The sequence below is a fragment of the Vulpes vulpes genome, chromosome 10 (assembly GCF_048418805.1).
Source record: "Vulpes vulpes isolate BD-2025 chromosome 10, VulVul3, whole genome shotgun sequence".
Lineage (NCBI taxonomy): Eukaryota > Metazoa > Chordata > Mammalia > Carnivora > Canidae > Vulpes > Vulpes vulpes.
In genome coordinates this window covers 42,665,605-42,688,102 of record NC_132789.1, presented here as the reverse complement: position 1 = coordinate 42,688,102, position 22,498 = coordinate 42,665,605, and the positions used below count along the sequence as shown (strand labels likewise).

Here is a 22,498-nt window from a genome sequence, read left to right as displayed (position 1 = left end):
AAAAGAAAATGTGATATAGGCATACAACGGAATATCATTCAGCCAAAAAAAAAAAAAAAAAAAAGAAGAAAGAAAGAAAGAAAGAAATCCTGTCACAGGCTAGGACATAAATGAACTTGGAGGACATGAAGCCAAATGAAATAAGCCAGTCACAGAAAGACAAATACTGCATGACTCCACTTATATGAGGTATCTAAAGTAATTAAGCTTAGAGGGGATCCCTGGGTGGCTCAGTGGTTTGGCGCCTGCCTTTGGCCCAGGGCGCAATCCTGGAGTCCCGGGATCGAGTCCCACGTCGGGCTCCCTGCATGGAGCCTGCTTCTCCCTCTGCCTGTGTCTCTGCCTGCCTCTCTCTCTATGTCTATCATAAATAAATAAATCTTTTTAAAATTTTTAAAAATAAAATAATTAAGCTTAGAAACATAAAATAGAATGGTGGTTTCCAGGGGCCCCGGGGGGAAGAGGGCGAAGAGATGTTTTTGTTCAACAGGTACAGAGTATGAGTTTTGCAAGATGAAAGAGTTCAGAGGTCTGTTGCACAATGATGTGCATATAGGTAATACTACTGCATACTATACACTTAAAAATGGTAAAGTTGGTAAATTGTATATATTTCTTTCCCCCACAATAAAAAAAAATATTGGTGCCCGGGTCACACAACCCAAAACAATTAAATCATCTTTGTAGAGGGGGACTCACACATTAGCATCTTTTTCTTTTTAATCTTCTCGGTGATTCTGATGTGCAGATAGCTTTGAGAATCATTAGTCTAGATAATGTTGGATGGACAGTACTTAAAAAAAGGTAATAATGCCTGATCTAAGGCAAGGACTGCCAAGTTACTGGGAGGTAAGATCATAGCCTCCCTTTAGGTGTGTTGGGCAGAGGGGTTTCCAAGAGAAGATACTGGATAGGTGGTTTGGGGGCTCACAAAAGCCATCTGGGAGTGAGATGGAGATCCAAGAGCCATCACAGGGTGATGGGATGAAGCTGCCCAGGAGGACGCAGAGAAAGAGAAGCTTTTAGGAAACAAGAATTTAATTTAAGAGGCAAGTAAAGGAGAAGGAGCTCAAAAATGAGGAGCCAGAGAGGTAGCAGGAAAACCAGGAGCAAATGAGATCACAGAAGCCCATGGAGGAGAGCATCTAAGAAGGTTCCCTTCTGACTCTTCCGGTTATTAGCTAGTGGTCCATGAGCAAGAGTCTCTGTTTCCTCACATGTAGAATGGAAAGAATAATGATTTTCCTAGGCTCACTATGAGAATTTTATGAAGTAATGTATATGAAGAGCTTAGGGCAATACCCATCACAGAGCAAGTGCCCCATGCAAGTTTACCAACAAGAGAAGCCCATGGTTGGCAGTGTCATATGCTGAGAAGAGACAGGGTAAGACTCTGATTCAAAGTGTCCTCTGGGTTTAACAATGTGGAGGCTCCTGGTGACTTTAGGGGATTGAGAGAAGCAGACACCAGGTGGCAACAGGGCAAGGAAGTGGAGACAGGGCATATACAGCTCGCTCTTTGAAAAGCGCATGAATATGGCTTCTAGTTTTAAATGGTAACCATCTAGCAGCCTCCACCTCCAGTCTCTCTCAAATTCCGATTAAAACAAAGGTACAGAAAGAGTTGGAAACCCAGAACATCACCATAAACTAGTCTTGACAGCTGATTGCCAGAATTGGGGGGGGGGGGGGTAGAGTGGCATGTCTCCACCTAGGAGAAAGCCAGTGCAACCAGATTGAAAGTGCAATTGTAGTGAACCCCCAGGCTATGCTGCCCACAGAGTGACACTGCCTCCCATCCTAAAAATAACTTGAAAGACCTTTTATCCCTCCTCCCACTGTCTGACCCTTAAAAAAAGGCAAGGTCTTTGTCAACTGGACAATGCTCAGCCATCACTCTCCTGCATGGTTTCTCTGGAGGAAAAGTGTCCTTCCTCTATCCCCTAGGAGGGCCTCTAAGCCTAAGTCCACCTGGAGATGGTAGCTCTCAGAAAAGACGTGGGTCCAAGGTGGGAGGAGTGAGGAGGCATCCGAGGAGGAGGCACAGCCCCCTGAAGATACAGATGGACAGCCCAGACAGGAAGAGGCTAGGAACGTCATTTTTCTTTGGAACTGCGTCTGTTGAAAGCATCAGATGGCCAGTGTACAGAGGCAGGAGAAGGTTCCATTTCAACCCCACAGAGATACGTTAGATGAAAGCCTGATCAATCCTGAGGATGGAGCTGAAAACCGAGCCCAAGCACCTGCTCTCCCGCTGCAGGTCAATAATGAAACTCGGCCAGCGCCCAAGAGGGACCAAGAGCACAGCAGACGCTACCAGAAAACTATCCAACAGCCACGTCCCCCCACCCTGCCTGTGGAGCCCAATGTTTGATTTGGGGTCTACTGTCTCCCCTCGATGTAACTCGAGTTCATTCTGATCATCCTAAGATAATCTGTGTGCGCTCATGTCCTGTGCCAATGGTTGGGGTCGGGCTCATAACCCAGGTCTGGCCAACCACAAGGAGAAGTCAGCAAAGGGGAGGACAGATTCTGGGAAAGGTTTCTTGCTCTTTAAATAATACCTACAGAGAAGAAACAGTTCTTTTTCTGCGCTGGAGGGTGAGGATGTGATGTCTGCTGCATCCAACTTGCCACCTTAAGGGAGCCCGGCTAACATGATAAGGATGGTGCAGTAGGAAGACAGAAAGAACCTGGATCCTTGAGGACCCTGAGGAGCTGCTGGAGTAGCCGTGGTCTATCTCCACCCTTGGGTAAGCTAAGAAATCATTTTTAGGAGGCGCCTGGGTGGCTCAGTCAACTGTCTAACTCTTGATTTCGGCTCAGGTCATGATTTCAGGGTCGTGAGATTGAGCCCCATGTGGGGCTCTGCGCTCAGCATGGAGCCTGCCTGGATTCTCTCCCTCTCCCTCTGCCCCTCCCCTTGCTCTCTCTAGCTCTCTCTCTCTTAATAAATAAATAAAATCTTTCTCAAAGGGCAGCCCGGGTGGCTCAGCGGTTTAGCACTGCCTTCAGCCCAGGGTGTTGATCCTGGGGACCTGGGATTGAGTCCCACACCCAGCTCCTACATGGAGCCTGCTTCTCCCTCTGCCTGTGTCTCTGTCTCTGTCTCTCTCTCTCTCATGAATAAATAAAATTTTAAAAAATCTTTTTTAAAAATCACTTTTAGTTAAACATCAGCTGGATTGAGGTTTATTTTACTTGCAGCTGAAAGCCTTACAAACCAACCCAGAGGACAATTCACACATTGGGGTTTTTTTTGTTTTGTTTGCTTGGTTGTTTTTTGTTTTTTTGTTTTTGTTTTTCTTTTTTTGGCAAACACCAGCTATCTCCTTGTTTAAGAACAAGGAAACAGAAAACACCAAGAAATCGGGCTCATGAAAAAAAGCTTTCGGAATAAATGAACAGTAAAGTTATTCTGAAGCTCCAGGATGAGCAGCTTCTTCAGAAGGATTTAGTGTGATGGAGAAACAAGTGAGCCAACTGTCTGGCATCTGCAAGGAGATGAGAGAAACCCCAGTTCCACGAAGTGGGGGCAGAAGGCCATAAAGGGACAACAGGGAGAGAGGAAAAAGAGGATGGGGTCAGGTAAAAGTGGAGAGGATGAGAGAGGCCCGTGGGGAAGCTACGTGTGCATTAGCAAAACTGAAACATTTAAAAGAAAATGCACTGTAAACAGAAGGAATTTTGACAGACTCACACTCAGGATGAGAACATCGAGTAGACAAGAAGAAGGCAAGAGAATTGTTTATATTTAACTTCTACATGCAGAAAGCTGGGGGAAAACTGCAGTACGAAAACAATTTATTGCTTTAAAGTAGCCATGAAATAATTAAAATATTTACCCTATCTTGCACAACAAAGAGGAACAGGAACTCAGTGGTTCCTTTAAAAAAGGAAAAGCTGTACAAACCTCTTTCCCTTGAGCGTGGAACAGTAAAATCAGAAACAAAATAAAAGCAAATCATCCAGAAATTAAAAACACATCCTCTAAAATGAATTCAGGCAAACACTAGAAGAAGAACATAGGTCTAAATCTTCATGCCCTTGAACCAGACAGTGGTTTCTGAGATAGGAAACCAAAGGCACAGGCAACTCAAGATTTTATCAAAATGTAAAACTCAGAGGTTCAAAAGACACTACTCGGGATCCCTGGGTGGCGCAGCGGTTTAGCGCCTGCCTTTGGCCCAGGGCGCGATCCTGGAGACCCGGGATCGAATCCCACGTTGGGCTCCCGGTGCATGGAGCCTGCTTCTCCCTCTGCCTGTGTCTCTGCCTCTCTGTGTGTGTGTGTGTGTGTGTGTGTGTGTGTGTGACTATCATAAATAAATAAAAAATAAAATAAAAGACACTACTCAAAGTGAAAGACAGGTGTCTGGCAGAGGTATGACTGGGGGAGTAGGCAAGAATGGGGGAAGGTGGGCAAAAGGTACAGATGTCCAATTATAAAATAAATAAGTCCTAGGGGTGCAATGTACAGTATGTGACTCTAGTTAACAGCACCATGCTGTGGGGCGCCTGGGTGGCTCAGTCGGCGAAGCATCTGCCTTTGGCTCAGGTCATGATCCTGGGGTCCTGGGGTGGAGCCCCACTTCTCAGGCTCCCTGCACAGTGAGGAGCCTGCTTCTCCCTTGCCCTGCTTGTACTCCCCCTTCCCCTCTCAAATAAATAAATCTTTTTTAAAAATACCATGTTGTATATCTGAAAGTTGCTAAGAGAGTAAACCCTAAAAGTTCTCATAACAATAAATGTGTAAACGTGTGGTGATGGAAGTTAACTAGACGTCCCGTGGTGATCATTTTGCAACATATACAAATATCAAATCATTATGTTGTACCCAAAAGGAATATTATATGTCAATTATATCTCGAATGTTTAAAAAAGTGACTGGTAATCCACAGAGTAGGAGAAAGATTTTGTAAAGCATGTATCTGGCAAGGGTGGTTATGTGTTGTTGCATTGTGTCCCCCCCCTCCAAAAAAAAGATTGAAGTCCCAGCCCCTCTAGAATGTGACTTCCTCTGGAAATCGGGTCTTCTCAATGATAATCAAGTTGAAATCAGGTCACTCAAGTGGGCCCTAATCCAATAGGATGATGTCCTTCTGAAAAGGTGAGATTTGGACACAGAGACGGGCACTCATAGAGGGGAGACAGTATGAAGACACACAGGGAGGGGAGGCCATGTGACTGGAAGATGGATCTGCATGCCAAGGAAGGGCAAGGACTGCCAGCAAACACCGGAGGCTAGAAGCAAGGACGGATCCTCCCCAGAGCACCCAGAGAGAGCTCGGCCCTGCTGACACCCTGACTTCAGTTCCCAGCTTCCAGAAGTGTGACACAATACATTTCTTTTGCTTTAAGCCATCTAATGTTTGGTACTTTGTTACAGCAGTCCTAGAAAACTAATACAAAGGCCAAATATCCAGAAAATAAATATTTTAAAAAGAACTCATAATTCAATGACAAAAACGAAAACCCAGTACATGAAAAGAGGTTCAACATCACTTAGTCATTAAAGAAATGCAAATCTAGGGGCACCTGGGTGGCATCTGGGTTAAGCATCTGCCTGGGGCCTTCCGCCTTCGGCCTTGGGCCTTCAGCTCAGGTCATGATCTCAGGGTCCTGGGATCAAGACCCCCTATTGGGCTCCCTGCTCAGTGGAGCCTGCCCCTCCCTCTCTGTCTGCCCCTCCCTCTCCTTGTGCACTCTTTCTCAAATAAATAAAAAAAGAAATGCAAATCCAAGCCACAGTGAGATCCCACTTCACACCCACTAGGATGGCTGTAACCAACAAAAACAAAAACCAGTTTCGGTGATGATGTTGAGAGACTGGAACCCTTGCACGTTGCTGGCAGGAATGTCAGATGGTGCAGCTGCCTTGGAAAATGGTTTGGCAATTCCTCAAAAAGTTCGTCGGTTTCTCAAAAAAAAAAAAGATAAAAAGCTTCTCTAAGGGGTAGTGGAAAGAGAGGTGGGTGGGGAGTTGGGGTGACTGGGTGACAGGCACTGAGGGGGGCACTTGATGGGATGAGCACTGGGTGATATGCTATATGTTGGCAAATTGAACTCCAAAAACAACAAAAAAAGCTACTCTATGTTTTAGTCAGCTCAGGCGGCCATAATGAGACACTACAGATTCCATGGCATAAGCAAAAAAATGAATTTTTTTGCACAGTTCTAGAGGCTAGAACTTGCAGATCAAGAGATCTACTACAGATTCATATCCATAGTCTCCTGGCAAGGGTTTTCCCCCTGACCTGCAGACAACCGTTTCTTGCTGTGTCCTCTCCTGGCTATCCTCCCATGTACACACACACAGAGAGCAAGGGAGCTCTGGTGTCTCTTTCTCTTCTGTAAGGACACCAGTCCTATGGGATTAGGGCCCCATCCTTATGATCTCATTGACCTTACTTCCCTAACAGTCCCATCTCCAAATACAGTCACATTAGGGTTTCAATCTATGAATTTGGAGGAGACACAACTCTGAAACATCATAGAACCTAGCAAGTTCACTCCTACATATATACTCAAGAGAACTGAAAACATGTATCTACGGAAATGTATACATGCAATTCATAGCAGCATTATTCATAATAGCCAAAAGGTAGAAAAACTGCCCATATGCTGATGACCGGATAAACAAACTGTGGTATACAATGGAATATTGCTCAGCCATATAAGGGGAGGATGTACTGATGCACATTACAACATGGATAAACCTTGAAAACATGCTAAACAAACCAGAAAAGGGCAGACACAAAAGTCCACATATTGTCTAAATCTATATTTATGAAATGCCCAGGATGACAAACCTATAGAGACAGAAAGTAGATTAGCAGTCACTAGAGGTGCCAGAGGGGTGGGAGGGCTGGGGAGTAACTATTAATGGGTTTCTTTTGGGGATGACGAGAATGTTCCGGAATTAGATACTATGGATTACATAACCATGTGACTACATGAGAAAGCCCTGAACCGTACATTTTAAAAGGTATGTGAAATTGCAGGGTACATGACTAGCTCCAAAAAAAGTGACAATACTAAGGATGCGATATATTATGTGTAAAAACACATTGGATGTGACCAAAGTTATACTCAGAGGAAAATTCATAGGCTAAGCACTGAACTCTCCTAGAAAAAGACTTCAGGAAAGCAAGACAATGATATTAATGAAGGCAAAAGCATAAAATAAATGAAAAAAGTACAAAGCACTGGAGTTGATAAATTCAAGAACTGATTCTTTGTCATAACCAGTAAAACAAACTGCCGGCAAGGATAATTACCTAAAATGAAATCTCAAGCTTACAACATGAAGAAAGGAAAAGCAGAGTTCACTGCAGATACCAAAGACAGTTTTAAAATGTACGTTTCTTGGCTACTGAATAAGAAAAAGATAATTGAAATATTTGCTACAAAAACACAAATTAACAATACTGACTCTAGAAGTATGGACAAGATTAAGAATATCATCAGACTTTCCCCCAAAGAAGATGCAGGGCCCCAAAAGCGGTTTTGCATGCCTTCAAAGAATGATCATTATATTATGTAAACTGTTACAGAGCAGAGAAAAAGAAGAGACTTTTCCCAAGGCCTTTCACAAAGCCAGCAAAACTTGGCAAATGCTAAAACTTGACAAAGAACACAATAAAAGAAAGAAAGAAAGAAAGAAAGAAAGAAAGAAAGAAAGAAAGAAAGAGAATCTCTCTTGTGAATGCACATGGGAAAAATGTTAAAATATAAGCAAATTAATTCAGCAAAATATTAAAAGAATAATACATTCATATCCAGTGGAGTATAATCTAGGAATGCAAAAAGAGCTCACACTGAAAAATCCACAAGTAGGATTCATCATGCCAATAGGTCCAAGGAGAAAAAAACATGCACTTATCTTGAAAGATGCTTAAGAGGCATTTTATAAAATTAACATCCATTCCCAATTTTTTGTAAAAGTTGAGTAAAAAGTGAAAGCATTATATGGCCAAGGGGCTAAAAGCATAGGGTGCGTACTTACTAGCTGGGTGACTTTGTACAATTCGCTTGTGCTCTCAGATCTCAAATTCATTATTTGAAAGATGATTATCATTGCATTTAAAATGAATGAATGAAAAAAATTAAAAAAAAAATAAATAAAATAAAATAAAATGAATGAATGTAGGCTTCTCCCTCTGCCTGTGTCTCTGCCTTTCTCTCTCTCTCTCATGAATAAATAAATAAATCTGAAAAAAATGAATTAAAAAAATGAATGAGGGATCCCTGGGTGGCGCAGCGGTTTAGCGCCTGCCTTTGGCCCGGGGCGCGATCCTGGAGACCCGGGATCGAATCCCACATCGGGCTCCCGGTGCATGGAGCCTGCTCCTCCCTCTGCCTGTGTCTCTGCCTCTCTCTCTCTCTCTCTCTCTCTCTGTGTGACTATCATAAATAAAAAAAAAATAAAAAAAAATGAATGAATGTAGAAAATCGTATTGCACAGTGCCCGTGCCCAACACAGAGCAGCACTCAATCAGTGGAAGCTTAGTTTTTTATTAGTAAAATAGAAAAGCATCTCCTCAACATGATTTTTAAATCCATCTATATCAAAACAGGACTGTTAATATGAAATACCAGATAAAAATCTCATACCATATATATTATACAAAAGGGATTTTATAGTAGATAGTTCTAGATATGGATACAGAGACAGGAAAAAATGTGGAAGGATATACCCCCAAGATATTAATAGTTGTATAGCTCTGGGAAACGGGATTACGGGTGCTTTTTTTCTTTTTCTATATTGAATTTTTTAAAAATGTAAATGCAATAGCAAATGTTAAGTCACAGTAGAGATAGTAAAAAAAAAAAAAAAAAGAACAAAACTGCTATTCCAGAAAACCAGACCAATTGGAAATCTCTCCCAAAAGGCAGAGAAAATGGATTAAGAGCTAAAAATGATAAAGGGTGTGACAAGATTCGAGAATCAGAAAATGGATGTACAACCTCAGGCTTAGAGAGATTCTTCGAGAGATATTGGAGCTATCAGAAATTCTAGTCAAAGCAGTAACTGGAAGAAAAAAAAAAAAAAGTTCTTTTCCAGGAATAAAAGCTGTGTGCAGATCAGAAAGTTTTACTATGAACCAGCCAAACTCAGTGATTAAGAGATCGATATTGGTTACATTTTATTTCCACTAGTAGGTGAAAGAATCACACAAGCACACACGCCCAAGCATGCTACTTGCACAAGAATAAAAATCACTCTGGTCTCTGACCTCTCTGCCACCCAGCTGCCCCGAGACAGGGAAGGAGAGTCACAGAGCCACCCCGTCTCAGAGATGAAAAGACCCAGAAACCATGCGTCTCACCTCTCCTTCGTGCACAGGAAGGTGCCCCCCAGCTGGGGAAAGACGGGGGGAAAGCGAGTGTGGGGACTGGGGAAGGTGGAGCGCTAACCGAGGGTGGAGGTCTGAGTCTAGGGTCCCTATTCCAGACTCAGAAATGTGACCAATGTCTTCTGCGGTCCCTGCACTGTAACCCTGCTGTGCCCTCTCCCCGGGGCCAGAGAAGAGGGTGGCCGCTCGCGGGGATGGAGGCTGCGGGACCCAGCCCCAGGTTCTGGGACAGGGGAGGAGGAGGGACGATTCTGGTCCTCCAGGTGAAATTTTTGGACAGGGCGGGGGACAGGTTGCGGGGCGGGGCAGGGGGCTCCCCACAGGGAGCAGGGGCGCCCGCTGGCTCCCGCAGGGCCCCCGCCATCCCCCGCCACCGCTCCGGCCCAGGCGCCCCAGGCCCCCGCGTGCTCAGTCCCTCCCGGGTGTGTGGGGGGGATAGGGGATGGAGGGATGGGGGATGGGGATGGGGGATGGAGGGGTGGAGGGATGGGGGATGGAGGGATGGGGATGGAGGGATGGGGTGGGGGATGGGGGATGGAGGGATGGGGGATGGAGGGATGGGGGATGGAGGGATGGAGGGATGGGGGATGGGGGATGGAGGGATGGGGGATGGAGGGATAGAGGGATGGGGGATGGGGGGATGGGGATGGAGGGATGGGGGATGGAGGGATGGGGGTGGGGGATGGGGGGATGGAGGGATGGGGATGGAGGGATGGAGGGATGGAGGGATGGGGGATGGGGGGATAGAGGGATGGGGGATGGGGGGATGGGGATGGAGGGATGGGGGATGGAGGGATGGGGGTGGGGGATGGGGGGATGGAGGGATGGGGGATGGAGGGATGGGGATGGAGGGATGGAGGGATGGAGGGATGGGGGATGGGGATGGAGGGATGGAGGGATGGGGAGGGGGGATGGAGGGATGGAGGGATGGGGAGGGGGGATGGAGGGATGGGGGATGGAGGGATGGGGGGATGGGGATGGAGGGACAGAGAGATGGAGGGATGGGGGTGGGGGTGGGGGATGGGGGATGGAGGATGGGGGTGGGGGATGGGGGATGGAGGGATGGGGATGGAGGGATGGGGGATGGAGGGATGGGGGATGGAGGGATGGGGGATGGGGGTGGGGGATGGGGGGATGGAGGGATGGGGGTGGGGGATGGGGATGGAGGGATGGGGGATGGAGGGATGGGGGATGGAGGGATGGGGGATGGAGGGATGGGGATGGAGGGATGGGGAGGGGGGATGGAGGGATGGAGGGATGGAGGGATGGGGGATGGGGGATGGAGGGACGGGGGCCCCCCGCGCTCCGGGGTGTTTTCGAGGCACCTCGCCTCCCGGAGAGACGCGGGGCGGGCGGGCGGGCGGGCGGCCTTACCCCCGGGCCCGGTGGACACGGTGACCTGCGCGTACGTGGCTCCCGCGGCGGCCGCCGGGCCCGACACGCCGTTGAGCGCCGCCACCCGCACGGTGTAGCGCGCCCCGGGCCGCAGGTGGAGCAGCGTGGCGGCGCGCTCCCGCAGCCCGGCCTGGCGCGGCACGAAGGCCACCCGCGGCCCGCACGGCTCGCACGCGCCTCCCGGGCCCTCGCGGCCGCAGCGCAGGCACAGCAGCGAGTACGTGACGTCCGAGCGGCCCCCCGAGTCGGCGGGCGGCAGCCAGCGCAGCCTCAGCGCCAGCGGCGAGCGGCTCAGGCTGTACTGCAGGTCCCTCGGCGCCGACGGCGGCCCTGGGGGGGAGGAGGGGGAGGGGGAGGACGAGGGGGAGGAGGGGGAGGAAAGGGGGGACAGGGAGGAGAGAGGGAAGGGAAAGGAGGGGGGAGGAGAGGGGAGGAGGAGGGGGAGGATAGATGGGAAGGGAGGAGGAGGGAGGGGGAGGGAAGAGGAGGGGAGGGGGGAGGGGAAGAGGGGGAAGAGAGGGGAGGAGAGGGGAGGCTACCGTCAGTGGGGGGTCGGGCGGGAGGGGGCATTGTGGGGACACCGAGGGGGGAGGGGCGGGGAGAGGGACGAGGGGACCACAGGGAGGGCGGGTCCCAGGGCGGTGGGAGGAGGGTAGCAGCTTGGGGAGGCGGCTGGGGATGCAGGGCTGAGCACCAGGAGCCCCCCTCCTGGCGGGGGCACAGGGCGGGAGGGGACCACCCACTCCGCCACCTGCCCTCATCCCTCCTTCGTGGGTACTCTCATTCATCCTGGTTCTTCCACCCCGAGAGGCCCGGGCCCGCACCCCTACCCCAGGCTCCCCTCCCTCCACCCCAGCCTGCCATCTCCATGGGGTGGCTGGTCCTCCCCCCACCCCCACCCCCCGCCGTCGGGGCACTCACGGGTGCAGGAGGCCGAGGGCGGGTCGGTGGGCGAGCGCGCATAGCTGTCCTGGCACACGCAGAACGTGGAGGCGTTTTCCAGGGCGTGGCTGTGCTCGGGGCACGGGGAGCAGAGCGGCCGGCTCGAGGACAGCTTGTAGAAGCCTGGGGGACAGGCTGCGGGGCGAAGCCACGTGAGAGGGGCCCTGTCCCCCACTTCCCTGCCTGCCCCCTGTCCTGGAACTGTGCAGGCCTGGGGTGGGGGGCAGCTGGGAACCCACAGCCTAGGACTACCAAGCCGTCAGTAAGCACCTACTGTGTGCAGAACACTGTTTTACTCTAGTAATTCACTTAATCCTCACAACAGCCTGTGATGTATGTCCTTTATCCTCATTTTTTAATTTTTTTTTTTTATTTATTTATGATAGTCACAGAGAGAGAGAGAGAGAGAGGCAGAGACACAGGCGGAGGGAGAAGCAGGCTCCATGCACCGGGAGCCCGATGTGGGATTCGATCCCGGGTCTCCAGGATCGCGCCCTGGGCCAAAGGCAGGCGCCAAACTGCTGCGCCACCCAAGGATCCCATTTTTTAAATGAGGAAATTAAGGTTCGGAGGCTTGCCCAAACTCCCACCACCAGTAAATGGTGGGGTTCCAGCCCGAGCAGACACCATGCTGCCCCCATGCCCGTTGGGAGACAATCAGCTAAACTGTCCAGTCTTGATGTGAGGCCAGAAGAGAGGTGCCTCCAGGGGGTGTCCCCCGGCCCCCCAGGGACAGACACCCAGGCTCTCTAGCTGCACACGCACACACTGCTGTTAGAGCCCATCCCCCCCCATGCATCACACATCCTCAACTGACACACCCCGCTGCAGTTTGGAAGCGGAGCCAGCTGGGTGCAGGGGAGTGGCAAGAAGGAGGTTCTGGTCTCAACACCCTGACACCCTCCCGGAGACTCTGCATCTCGGCCTCACCCAGGGCACAGGTTGTCAGGAGCACGGGCTCTGACAGCTGGTCAACCTGGGTTGGCCGCGGAGCCCTACCACTTAGTTGCCGTTGGCTCTCTGAGCCTGGTGTGGAATTCGCACCTCAAAAGGGTTGTTGGGGGATTAAGTGAGCAAAGTGTAAGCCGCTTAGCCCAGCACAGACGACAGGCACACAACAGTGCGGTAATTACCGTTCCTCCATTGCAGGCCCAAAGTGGAAACTGCTAAACACCCACTTGAAAACCGTCCTCGCCAGCTGGGCCAGGGAGGAGCGGGGCAGCGGCTCCCCGCCCTCCTCTGGCATTTGGGGTGGCCTCACCTTGCTCCCTGCCCCCGCCCACCCGACCTCCTTTCTAGGTTAGCAGTTTCTGGAAGGCGGGCTGCGCTCCAGCCTGAGAAGACGCGGAGGAGTGGGCTGAGGGGGGCTGCGGGGGTCCATCTGGCGGAGGATGGGCAGCTTTGGGCAGGGCCTCTGAAGCCTGGGGGGCCTCGGGAGTATCTGCCTTCAGAAAAGAGCCTGGGACTCACGGCCGTTGTGGTCTGGTGGCGGCAGCAGGGACTCAGGTGGCCTGGGCTCCAGTGTTAGCTCTGCTGCTCCCTATGCCTCTCTGGCCTCAAGAGGCCATCGGTCAAGTGGGGACAATAACCATGGCCCACCAACCTCCGTTGCCAAGTCAGATCTGTTCGAGGGATCTCACTGCAGAGGGGAAAAAGGTACCAGAGGCTCCCTGTCTGCGGGCGTTTGTGACACCTGCTGTCCCAGAGCTGTGTGTCGCATCAGAGACAGCAGCGGTTATCTCTACTTTGATGGGCTCTGTTTCGAAGAGGTTTGTGTTAATGGCCAACAGACACATGAAAAGATGCTCCACATCGCCCGGCGCCCGGGAAGTACGAATCAAAGCCACAATGAGATGCCACCTCACGCCGGTCAGAGTTGCTAAAATGCACAAGTCAGGAAAGGACAGGTGCGGGCGAGGACGCGGAGAAAGGGGAGCCCTCGTGCACTGCTGGTGGGAATGCAAGCTGGGGCGGCCACCCTGGACAAGAGTTTGGAGGTTCCTCAAAAAGTTGAAAATAGAGCTACCCTACGAGCCAGCAATTGCCCTACTGGGTATTTGGCCAAAGAATACAAAAACACCAATTCAAAGGGATACATGCCCCCTTATGTTTATAGCAGCATTACTTACAATAGCTAAACTGTGGAAGCAGCCCGTGTCCATTGACAGACTATATACATATATAATATTATGTATATATAATCTCAATATATCAATAATGGTTTTTATGACTATCAGTCATAAAAACGAATGAAATCTTGCCATTTGCAATGACATGAATGGAGTAGAGAGTACAATGCTCAGCGAAGTTAGCCGGTTAGAGAAAGACAAATTTGTCGCTGGACACCCTGATTCCCCAACCCCACCCCCTGGGAAACCCCCAGTCTTGCATGTGCCTGGGAGACGGAAACGAAAGAGAGAAACAAGAGGGAGACCACGGTTGTTCTACCCCCTCTACTCCCCAGGCCAACCCCCCCGCCCCCACCGTAGCCACGCTAAGCCCTTCCTCTCTCGCCTCTGGGTCTTGCCCTATAATGCCTGATGCCCCTTCTCTTGTTCTCTTGAAGCCCTCCCTGGCATCCTCCCCGGCTCCCTACTCCCCACGACAGAGCTGACACTGCCATTACAAGTGGCTTTTGTCTAGTCTCAGCTTAAATCAGAAGCAGGACTGGGGCCTGTGTGTGTGTGTGTGTGTGTGCTTGTGTGTGTGTGATTGCGTGATTGCCCACAATGTATATCCCACCTCACCCCACCCCGACCCTGATCCATTCACTGAGTGATTTTTTTAGCATCTACTGTGAGCCAGGTGCTCTGGAGCTGGAGTCCGTAAGACAGATCAGGATCCTACTCACCGCTGGTCCAGATGCCCTCCTCCCACCTCACCGGGAGAAGAAAGGCTGTCAGGTGGTAATTCCCTCAAGGTCAGCCCATCGAACCCACAAACCTCCATCTACACCCACCTTCCCCCTCCTGCCCCCTTCTAGGCCTGGAGGATGGGATGAGCCACCTCGCGTTGAAGGCCTCCAGCCCCTCCTCCTCACTCTGGGTCCTGCCCCGTGTCCTCCACCCAGACTATGTCTCATCAGTCATATGGCTCCTCATTCTCACATCACTCCTTCTCTACCAGCTCTTCCCAGGGACAGAACAAGGGAGTGGGGCAGGAAAAGCAGCCCGATGAGGGTGTAGACACTAAGGGCATTATCTATAGAGTATCGAAAACCAATAAAACATGGCCTCATCTTTATCAGCAACAAGCATCAGCAAGGCTAAACCATGTCAGTAATAAAATACACCCCCCGGGCCAGGCTGCTCTCACCGCACCCCACTTGGTACCCCACTGGCTCCTTCCCTCAGCAGATAAACAAGGCTCCTACTTGCAGTCAAAACCTCTCTCAACGCAGCGTCCTCTTCTCCCCTTCCAAACCCAGCCTCCAGGACCTGTGGACATTCCCTGACCGTAGCTCCACATCTTCCTTCACCCCAACCTACGCAGCCTGGTCTCTCTGTCTCTCTATCTCTCTCTCTCTCCATTACTCAACAGAAACTGCTTTTGACAGGGCCACCAAACAGACACGGTCCACACCTCACCCCACCTGGGTGCTCACCAACACTGGAAGCTGTTCCCTCCTGGACCCTTCCATCTCTGGGCTGCCACCAAATCACTGTCTCCTGGATCTTCTCCAACCTCTAATTATCCCTCAAAGACCTTTTCTATGGGCTTCCATTCTTCTACAGCCCCTTAAATCCTGCTGTTGTGCAAGACCTCATCATTGGCCCTCTTGCTTCTTACCTCACCTTGGCCTGTCCCAACCATACCCACAGCTTCAAGTAGCACCTGTCTCTCTGCTGCTGTGCTCCAGACTCCCTTTCCTGCTACCTCCACTTGAACACACCATCAGTTCCGTGTCCATCAGTGTCCCGTGTCCTCTACCCCAGTGAATGACCCTCTGTCCATTCAGTCCTCTAGAAGCATACAAATCAAAAAAGACTCTTCAGTCCTTCCGTGTCACATGGTCACCAAGTGCTGTGTATGTGCCTCATTATCACATCCATCCTCATGTCTCAATGAACTCTGCTACTGCCTTCCTTCGGACCTTGTGCTCTTTCTCCTGGACTACTGTAGCATCTTGTTCTGGCCTTTAATCCTCGAGTGATCTTTTGAAAATATATATCTGAACATTTCAGATCCCTGGGCACCTGGGTGGCTCAGTCGGTTAAGCGTCTGCCTTCGGCTCAAGTCATGATCTTGGGTCTTGGGATTGAGTCCCACATTGGGCTCCCTGCTCAGCGGGGAGTCTGCTTCTCCTTCTCTCTCTTCCTCTGCCCACCCCCCTGTTTGTGCGCTCTCTCTCTCTCTCTCTTGCTCATTCTTTCTCCCCCAAATAAATAATTTTTTAAAAAATGAACATGTCGGATCCCTGCTTCAAATCCTCCACACTGGTCTACAGCATAAAGTCTAAGCTCTTTATCCTAATTTCAAGGCCCTTCAGTGTATATACCTGCCCCTCTCTAGCCCCATCACTCCTCACACCCCCAAATGCCCTCTGCTCCCATAGCCCCAATCATGCTACATTCTCTCCTGCCTCCATGTTTCTGTAGACAACCTCTTAGGTAAGGATGCTTTTAGCTGCCTGGAAGAAAGGCCTTCTCATCATCTCTCTCCACCCTTAAAGTTGGCTTCTCCCTTCTCCAGGTTTCCTCAACTCTCTGTTGGTAGGGATCACACTCTATGGTGTGTGATCAGCCAGTACCCTTCCACTGGGCACCTACCATATCCTGTTTTAGACAGTGAGGCTGCTGAGACCAACACAACCATTGCCTGAGGCCAGTTCCCAGTCCAGTGCTGGAAACACAAACACTCCTAAGTAGATCACTGCACGCCATGGGCTGAGTGCAGGAATAAAGGTTGCAGTCAACTACACCTCAGTTAAAAAAAAAAAAAAAAAAGCAAGAAGTAGAGGTTGCAATGGGTGCTGGAGAGCAGAAGTGGATCCTAACCCTACTTGGAGGGTTCAGGAAGGTTCATGCCTCCAAGTCCCTTACTAATCCACAGGTTCCCCCGAGGAAAGAGACAGTGACATCATCTAAATACATATAACAAACCCTCCTAAATTAAATGCATTTGGTAAGTTCTCAATTCATATTGAATGGATGATTGAACAAAGGAAAGAGTAAGTTTAGTCATTTCCCCCTGTCTCCCCACCACTCTATTAATCCCTCCGTGAGATTATTTATCACCTTGTTGTGATTTTTAAGTTTTTACATTTTTTCATCTGTAGAACTTCTGAAGACTTGAGACTATGCCTGACTCATTTCTTTTGTCGGCACCTAGAAAAGGATGCAGCTTAGAAGAAGCGTCCCTTGGTCTTTCTACATTCAGGGCACACATCCACGCCCCATCTGTACCCTCAGTCCTCAGAGCCCCAGATCGGGGGTGGGAGGAAGGAGAGGTCTGGTCCTGGTGCCCACACAGAACTTAGGCCCCAATAGACCCCCCACGAAGGGGTCTCTCTCAGGCAACACAGTGACTCATGGTGCAGAGAGTCGGGTGCGATCTTAGTGGTCATCTAGTGCAACCTCTGGACTCTGCAGCTCAAGGACCCCCCTGCCAGCCTCTGACCCGCATACCACCAGTGAAAGGGCGCCCACCGTTTATAAGGGGAGCAATCCCACCTGCCCATAGCCGGTGGAGGCGGGCTGCTCTAGCCTTCTTCCTCACTCTTAAGGAGGCGGCGCCATGTAATAGACCTTGACACTTGGGCAAATCCGGATTCAAACCCTGATTCCCCATTTACTAACTTTGCAAGTGAGGTGTTAATGTCTCTGAGCCTCAGTTTCCTCACCTGTGAAATAGGGATCCAGGTGATTGACTTTATTGCCGAGAATAAATGAGAGATCCTTTGTAAGGTGCTTATGGCAGTGACCGAAATGCAAGCCCCTAAGGCCCCCTTAGGTGGAGTCACAGTCACCTCCTCGGAACTTCACCCAGTGGTCCCAGCTGGATTCCCCCCCCGCCCCAGAGCCCCACGGGAGGTCAAGACTCCCGCTCCACGCCCCGCAGCCCCTCCAACCGCTCCCCCTCCTGCCTCCTTTGTCCAGGGCATACTCGCCCCTGATTGTCACGTGCACGCTAGGCTCCCACGCCCCCGTCCACGATTGCCACATGCACGCTAGGCTCCTACGCCCCCCCCCCCCGCAACTGCTACATGCACGCTAGGCTCCCACGCCCCCCCCCCCGCGCGATTGCCACCTGCACGCTAGGCTCCCGCGCCCCCCACCCCCCGCGCGTCAGCCCGCCCAGTACCTTCACAGATGTCACCACGTTCCTGGAATCCCGCACTGCAGCTGCAGCGGCCCACGGGCACCAGCCACTCACCGTCGGCGCCACAGTGCATGCGCGGGGGGCTGCCCGGCTCGCCTTCCGAGTGCGCCACGCACGTTCCCGTCACCTCCACCAGCGTGGAGAAGGCGCTCTCGGCCGCGGTGGCTGGGAAGGCCGCCAGGCCCCGCACCGTGGCGCGGCACTGCTTGTAGTAGACGCGCACCGAGACCAGCGCCACGCACGCGCCCACGTCCTGGAAGGCCAGGTGGAAACCCCGCCGGCTGAGCGGACCGACCTCGCGCACCTCCGTGTTCAGCTTCATCTTGCGCTCGCCCAGGTCGCCCTGCGTGAAGCTCTCGTCCGCCGCGATTGTGTCGATCTTGCGGGCCCGGCTGCCCCCGGGGCGAGGCCGCCCGCGGCCCAGGTCGGCCTCTGTCTCCAGGTAGTACACGTTGAAAGTCTCCTTGCAGGTGCCGGCGGCGCCCGGGATGCTGCTGCAGTCGCGCAGCGTGAACTGCAGCTCCACGAAGATGCGCTGCCCGGGGCCGCGGCTGATCCAGCCCGTTTGCAACCAGTTGTCCTGGTTGGGCTCCAGCACGTTGCACACCTGATACGTGCGGATGGGACGGTCATGCTCGTCCACGCCGCTGATCTCCTCCCACTGGGGAGGAGAACAAAGATGTGGGAAACTCAGAGCCAAGGCGCCCCCAGGAGGCCGGGCCCTGGAGGTGACTAAAGCCGAAAAGCCCCTTCCCCATCACCTGGCATGCTCCCTGCCCCCAGCCTCCGCCCCTGAAATTATAAGATGCAGAGCTGGGAGGAACGTTGGAGACAACCGAGTCCAATCCTTAATTTTGTGGCTGGGGAAACTGAGGCTCCAGAGAGAGAGAGAGAGAGAGTGGTTTGACCAGATATGAATGTCAAGGTAGCAGCAGAGCTGGGAATGGTGCCTGAAGTCTCCTGGGTCTCAACCAGGTGCCCACTCAGGGACCGGGCTGCAGTCACGTAGCCACATCTCCCCACCCCCACTCCTAGTTTTCAAGCCCCTTTTAGGATTTTAAATATTGCTCGTTCCATCAATCCATCAGTCAACACTGCTTGGAGGATCTACTACCTGCAAGGCACTGCCCAGCATTGGCTCATCTAGATGACACATTTCTGTTGCTAGACACAGCCAGGTTCCCCCTCGCTATCTTTTTCTTTTCTTTTCTTCTGGGACTGACTAAAGACTCAACATTTTCTTATAGGCCACCCTGGCTTGAAGCCAGTGCTGCCGCAGACCACGTGCCCTGGGGAGCATTTTGTTCTGCTGTAACCACAAGGAGCTGAAGGATCTGGATCCCAGACCCCAGAAGATTCCTGGGACAGAGCGGGAAAGGCTACACTTACCCCGTTACTTGGCAGTGCAGTCCAGCCCAGCTCAGCCTGGGAGGCTTTGGAATCCAGGAGGATGACTAGGGAAAGGAGGGACGGAGATGTCAGAAAGCCAGAAGGTCAGGAAGGTGGGAGGGACCCCTGTGTGAGTTTACTGTAAGTTTGCTGAGGGGACAGAGGCAAGTTATTCCCAGTCCATACCTTCCCATGAGGGGGTGGGGCACAAAGTAGCTCAAGTCCAGAGGGAAGCAGCCACAAGAATTAGGGAAGGAGCCTGTAGTAGTTTCTTGTAGCTGCTATAACACATTATCATACATTCAGTGGCTTCAAATAACAGTAGCTTACAGTTTGGAGGTCAAGAGGTTGGAAATCAGTTTCACTGATCTAAAGTCGGGGTGTCAGAGGGGAGAATCTATTTCCACCAGAATTTTTCAGCTTCTAGAAACCACCTAGACTCCTTGGCTTGTGGCCCCCTCCTCCACCGTCAAGGGGCTTCTCTCCAATCTCCTTCTGTGATCAAGTTGCCTTCTCCTCTGGCTCTGACTCTTCCTGCATCCCTCTTATAGGGACTGTTGTGATTACATCGGGACTATCCAAATAACCCAGGATCATCTCTGTCTCAGGATCCCTACCCACACCTGCAAAGTCTTTTGCCGTTTAGAATAACATTCACAGGTTCTGGGGATTAGGATGTGGACATATTTGGGGAGTCATTATTCAGCCTGACACCGAATTCATGGAAGCACTCTAAGATTGGCCCTAAGATGGGGGGGGGGTAGTGGTGTCAGTGAGTCCCCCTCCTGCTTTCCCAGGCTCCCTAAATTATAACTGAGTGTCAAGAAGAGGGGAAAACGTGAGCGTATTACAGGATTTCTGCATACATCCTGAATTCGTTCATACCCAGGGGCTCTTCTGAGGTCTGAAGTCACCAGGGAGGGGATCCCTGGGTGGCTTAGCGGTTTAGCCCTGCCTTTGGCTCCGGGCGTGATTCTGGAGACCCAGGATCGAGTCCCGCATCGGGCTCCCTGCATGGAGCCTGCTTCTCCCCCCTGTCTCTGCCTCTGTGTGTGTGTGTGTGTGTGTGTGTGTGTGTGTGTCTCATGAATAAATAAATAAAATCTTTTTTAAAAAATGAAGTCACCAGGGATGGAAGAGACTTGAACCTCTTTAGTTGGACTCCCAGGGGCCGGGGCAAACGAGTGGAGAGACTCTGCCACCACAGCAGCAGGTGAAATAAAAATCTCTTCCCTCCTCTGCTGTCAGTATTGGGTCCCAAAGCAGCCCGTCTGGACGGCCCAGCTGCAGATCAGAGACAGCAGCAGCCCAGGCTATCCTGAAGTCTTGGAAGATTACAAAGCTGGAGCTTCAAGGAGGGGGGTGGGGCTCCAAGGTGAGGGTCTCTAAGAGGCTTGGCGCCAGAGGCATTGGCCGACAGCTTCCCGATTGGGGTATAACTGGTAGCACATCGGAATTGCATATTGGAGAGCATCAGAGATCCGCCCCCCGCCCCCCCCCCCCCATCAGCAACTGAGATCCCGGCTCCTCGGGGTTCTGCACCTGGAAGTGACGCCTCTGGATTCGGCTGAGTGTGCAGCTCCCCCAAATCCACGACCGGAGGCCGGACGCGGGCAGCGGGGCCGCCGCGTGGGAGGGCGTCCGCTCCGGAGTCAGCACTGCGGACAGCTCCCGGCCGCGCCGCGCGCCCCGCCGCGCCCCCGCCGCGCCCCCCGCCGCGCCCCCGGCCGCGCCGCGCTCCCTCCGCTCGCCCCGCACTCCGACCTCACCTGCACGGCTCGGGCTCCCCCGCGCTCACCCCCGCCCCCACGCCCCCCACCTGCAGCCGCTCAGCCCGTCCGCCTCTCCGGCCCCTGCACCGCCGCCTCTGGCTCCCCCGGCTCCCGGGCTGCTGCTTCCCCAGCCCCCGGGGCTCCAGCCCCATCTCCCCAATGCCCCCCCTCCCTTTTCCTTTGCTCCGCTACCTTTTTCTCTGTCTCTTGAGCTCTTCGCTGCCCGCTTGCTTCAAACCCCAATGCGGACTCCAGTCTCTCTCTCCGACTCCTTCCCTCCGAGCCCCAGTTCTCAGCCCCTTATCATCCGGCATCCCAAGCTCCAAGAACAGCCACCCGCGTCCTCACCTTCCTCGGCAGTCCCGGGCCTCCCCGGTCCCAAAAGCAACGCCAGACAGAGAGGCATCAGGCAGCCGAGCAGGCGCAGCGGCCGCGCGCCGGCGCCGGTCTCCATGGTCCGCAGCCCGAGCTGTCAGTGCGGCGGCGGCTCGAGCCGCGCCAGCCCCAGGGCCGCGGAGCTGCGCCCCCAGACCCCGGCGCCTGCCGGGGGCGGGATCTCGCTGGTTACGGGCATCCGCGCGGACCAGTCGCCGGGCGCCGCCGCGGGAGGTCCACCAATCCTCGCCAGCAGAGGGAAAGGGGTGGAGTTTCGGGGGCCGGGGGCGGGGCAGCGAGGCGGAGACGCGGAGGGGAAGGAAGGGGTCCCGCCGGTCCCCCAGCGTGGGGGTGGGGCAGCGCCGAGCGAGGGCCTGGCTCCCGGGAGGAGGATGCGCCCGCGGCGAGGGCCCGGAGCGCCGACGCCTGGCCTCGGGCTCCCGAGAAGTAGACAGTGTGGGCGTGGTTAAGGAGCGCGTGAAGCTCGGGGAGGGCCGGGGAGGCGGCGGCACCTGCAGCCCGGAGCCAGCCTGGAAGCTCCCCCGCTCCCAGGACTCGCAAGGGGCGGCGGAGCCTCGCGTCCTGACCCCACGCTCTGGAGAGCTCCTCCAGCTCCCAGCTCTTGGCTTCTCCCTGCGTCCGCGGCTCCCGGGGTCTCCCGGCTGGATCCCGCCCCCTGCTCTCGCCGCCCTCCGCCCCCCCTCGCCCACGCTGGAGGAGGGGGCTAAGCCCGACCCCGGCAGCTACTCGGGAAAGAAGAGCAAAGTGGGAGACGGAATCCCACCCTGCCAGCTGCGCCTGGGCGGTTGGGAAACCATGTGGACGCCAGGATGCGCTTGCTGGTAGACGTGGCGTGAACGATTGGCTCCCTAGGTTCTTGCTCTTGCTGCCAGGATGCAGGCAGCGCTCGGACCGACTACCTCCTCCCCAGTTTGCCCAGAGCCT

The 22,498-nt window shown here is 52.8% G+C and overlaps 1 protein-coding gene and 1 long non-coding RNA gene across 5 annotated transcripts in view; one reads left to right on the top strand and one right to left on the bottom strand.

The window, feature by feature from the left end:
* The window catches only part of EPHA10 (EPH receptor A10), a 41,651-nt gene extending 19,693 nt beyond the window's left edge, over positions 1–21,958 (bottom strand). For all 4 annotated transcript variants that reach the window (XM_072723791.1, XM_072723792.1, XM_072723794.1 and 1 more), the window contains exons 1-5: positions 21,527–21,958; positions 19,407–19,471; positions 18,000–18,678; positions 11,676–11,831; positions 10,734–11,084 (exon numbers count right to left, since the gene is read on the bottom strand). In XM_072723791.1, coding sequence (XP_072579892.1) covers positions 10,734–11,084; positions 11,676–11,831; positions 18,000–18,678; positions 19,407–19,471; positions 21,527–21,632 — 1,357 coding nt within the window. In that variant the 5' untranslated portion in view covers positions 21,633–21,958. The remainder of the gene's footprint in view (positions 1–10,733; positions 11,085–11,675; positions 11,832–17,999; positions 18,679–19,406; positions 19,472–21,526) is intronic.
* Positions 18,143–20,527, top strand: LOC140594185 (uncharacterized). Its single transcript, XR_011994778.1, has 2 exons — positions 18,143–18,745; positions 19,265–20,527. It is a non-coding gene; the product is annotated as an uncharacterized lncRNA (long non-coding RNA).
* Positions 21,959–22,498: the final 540 nt, after the last annotated feature.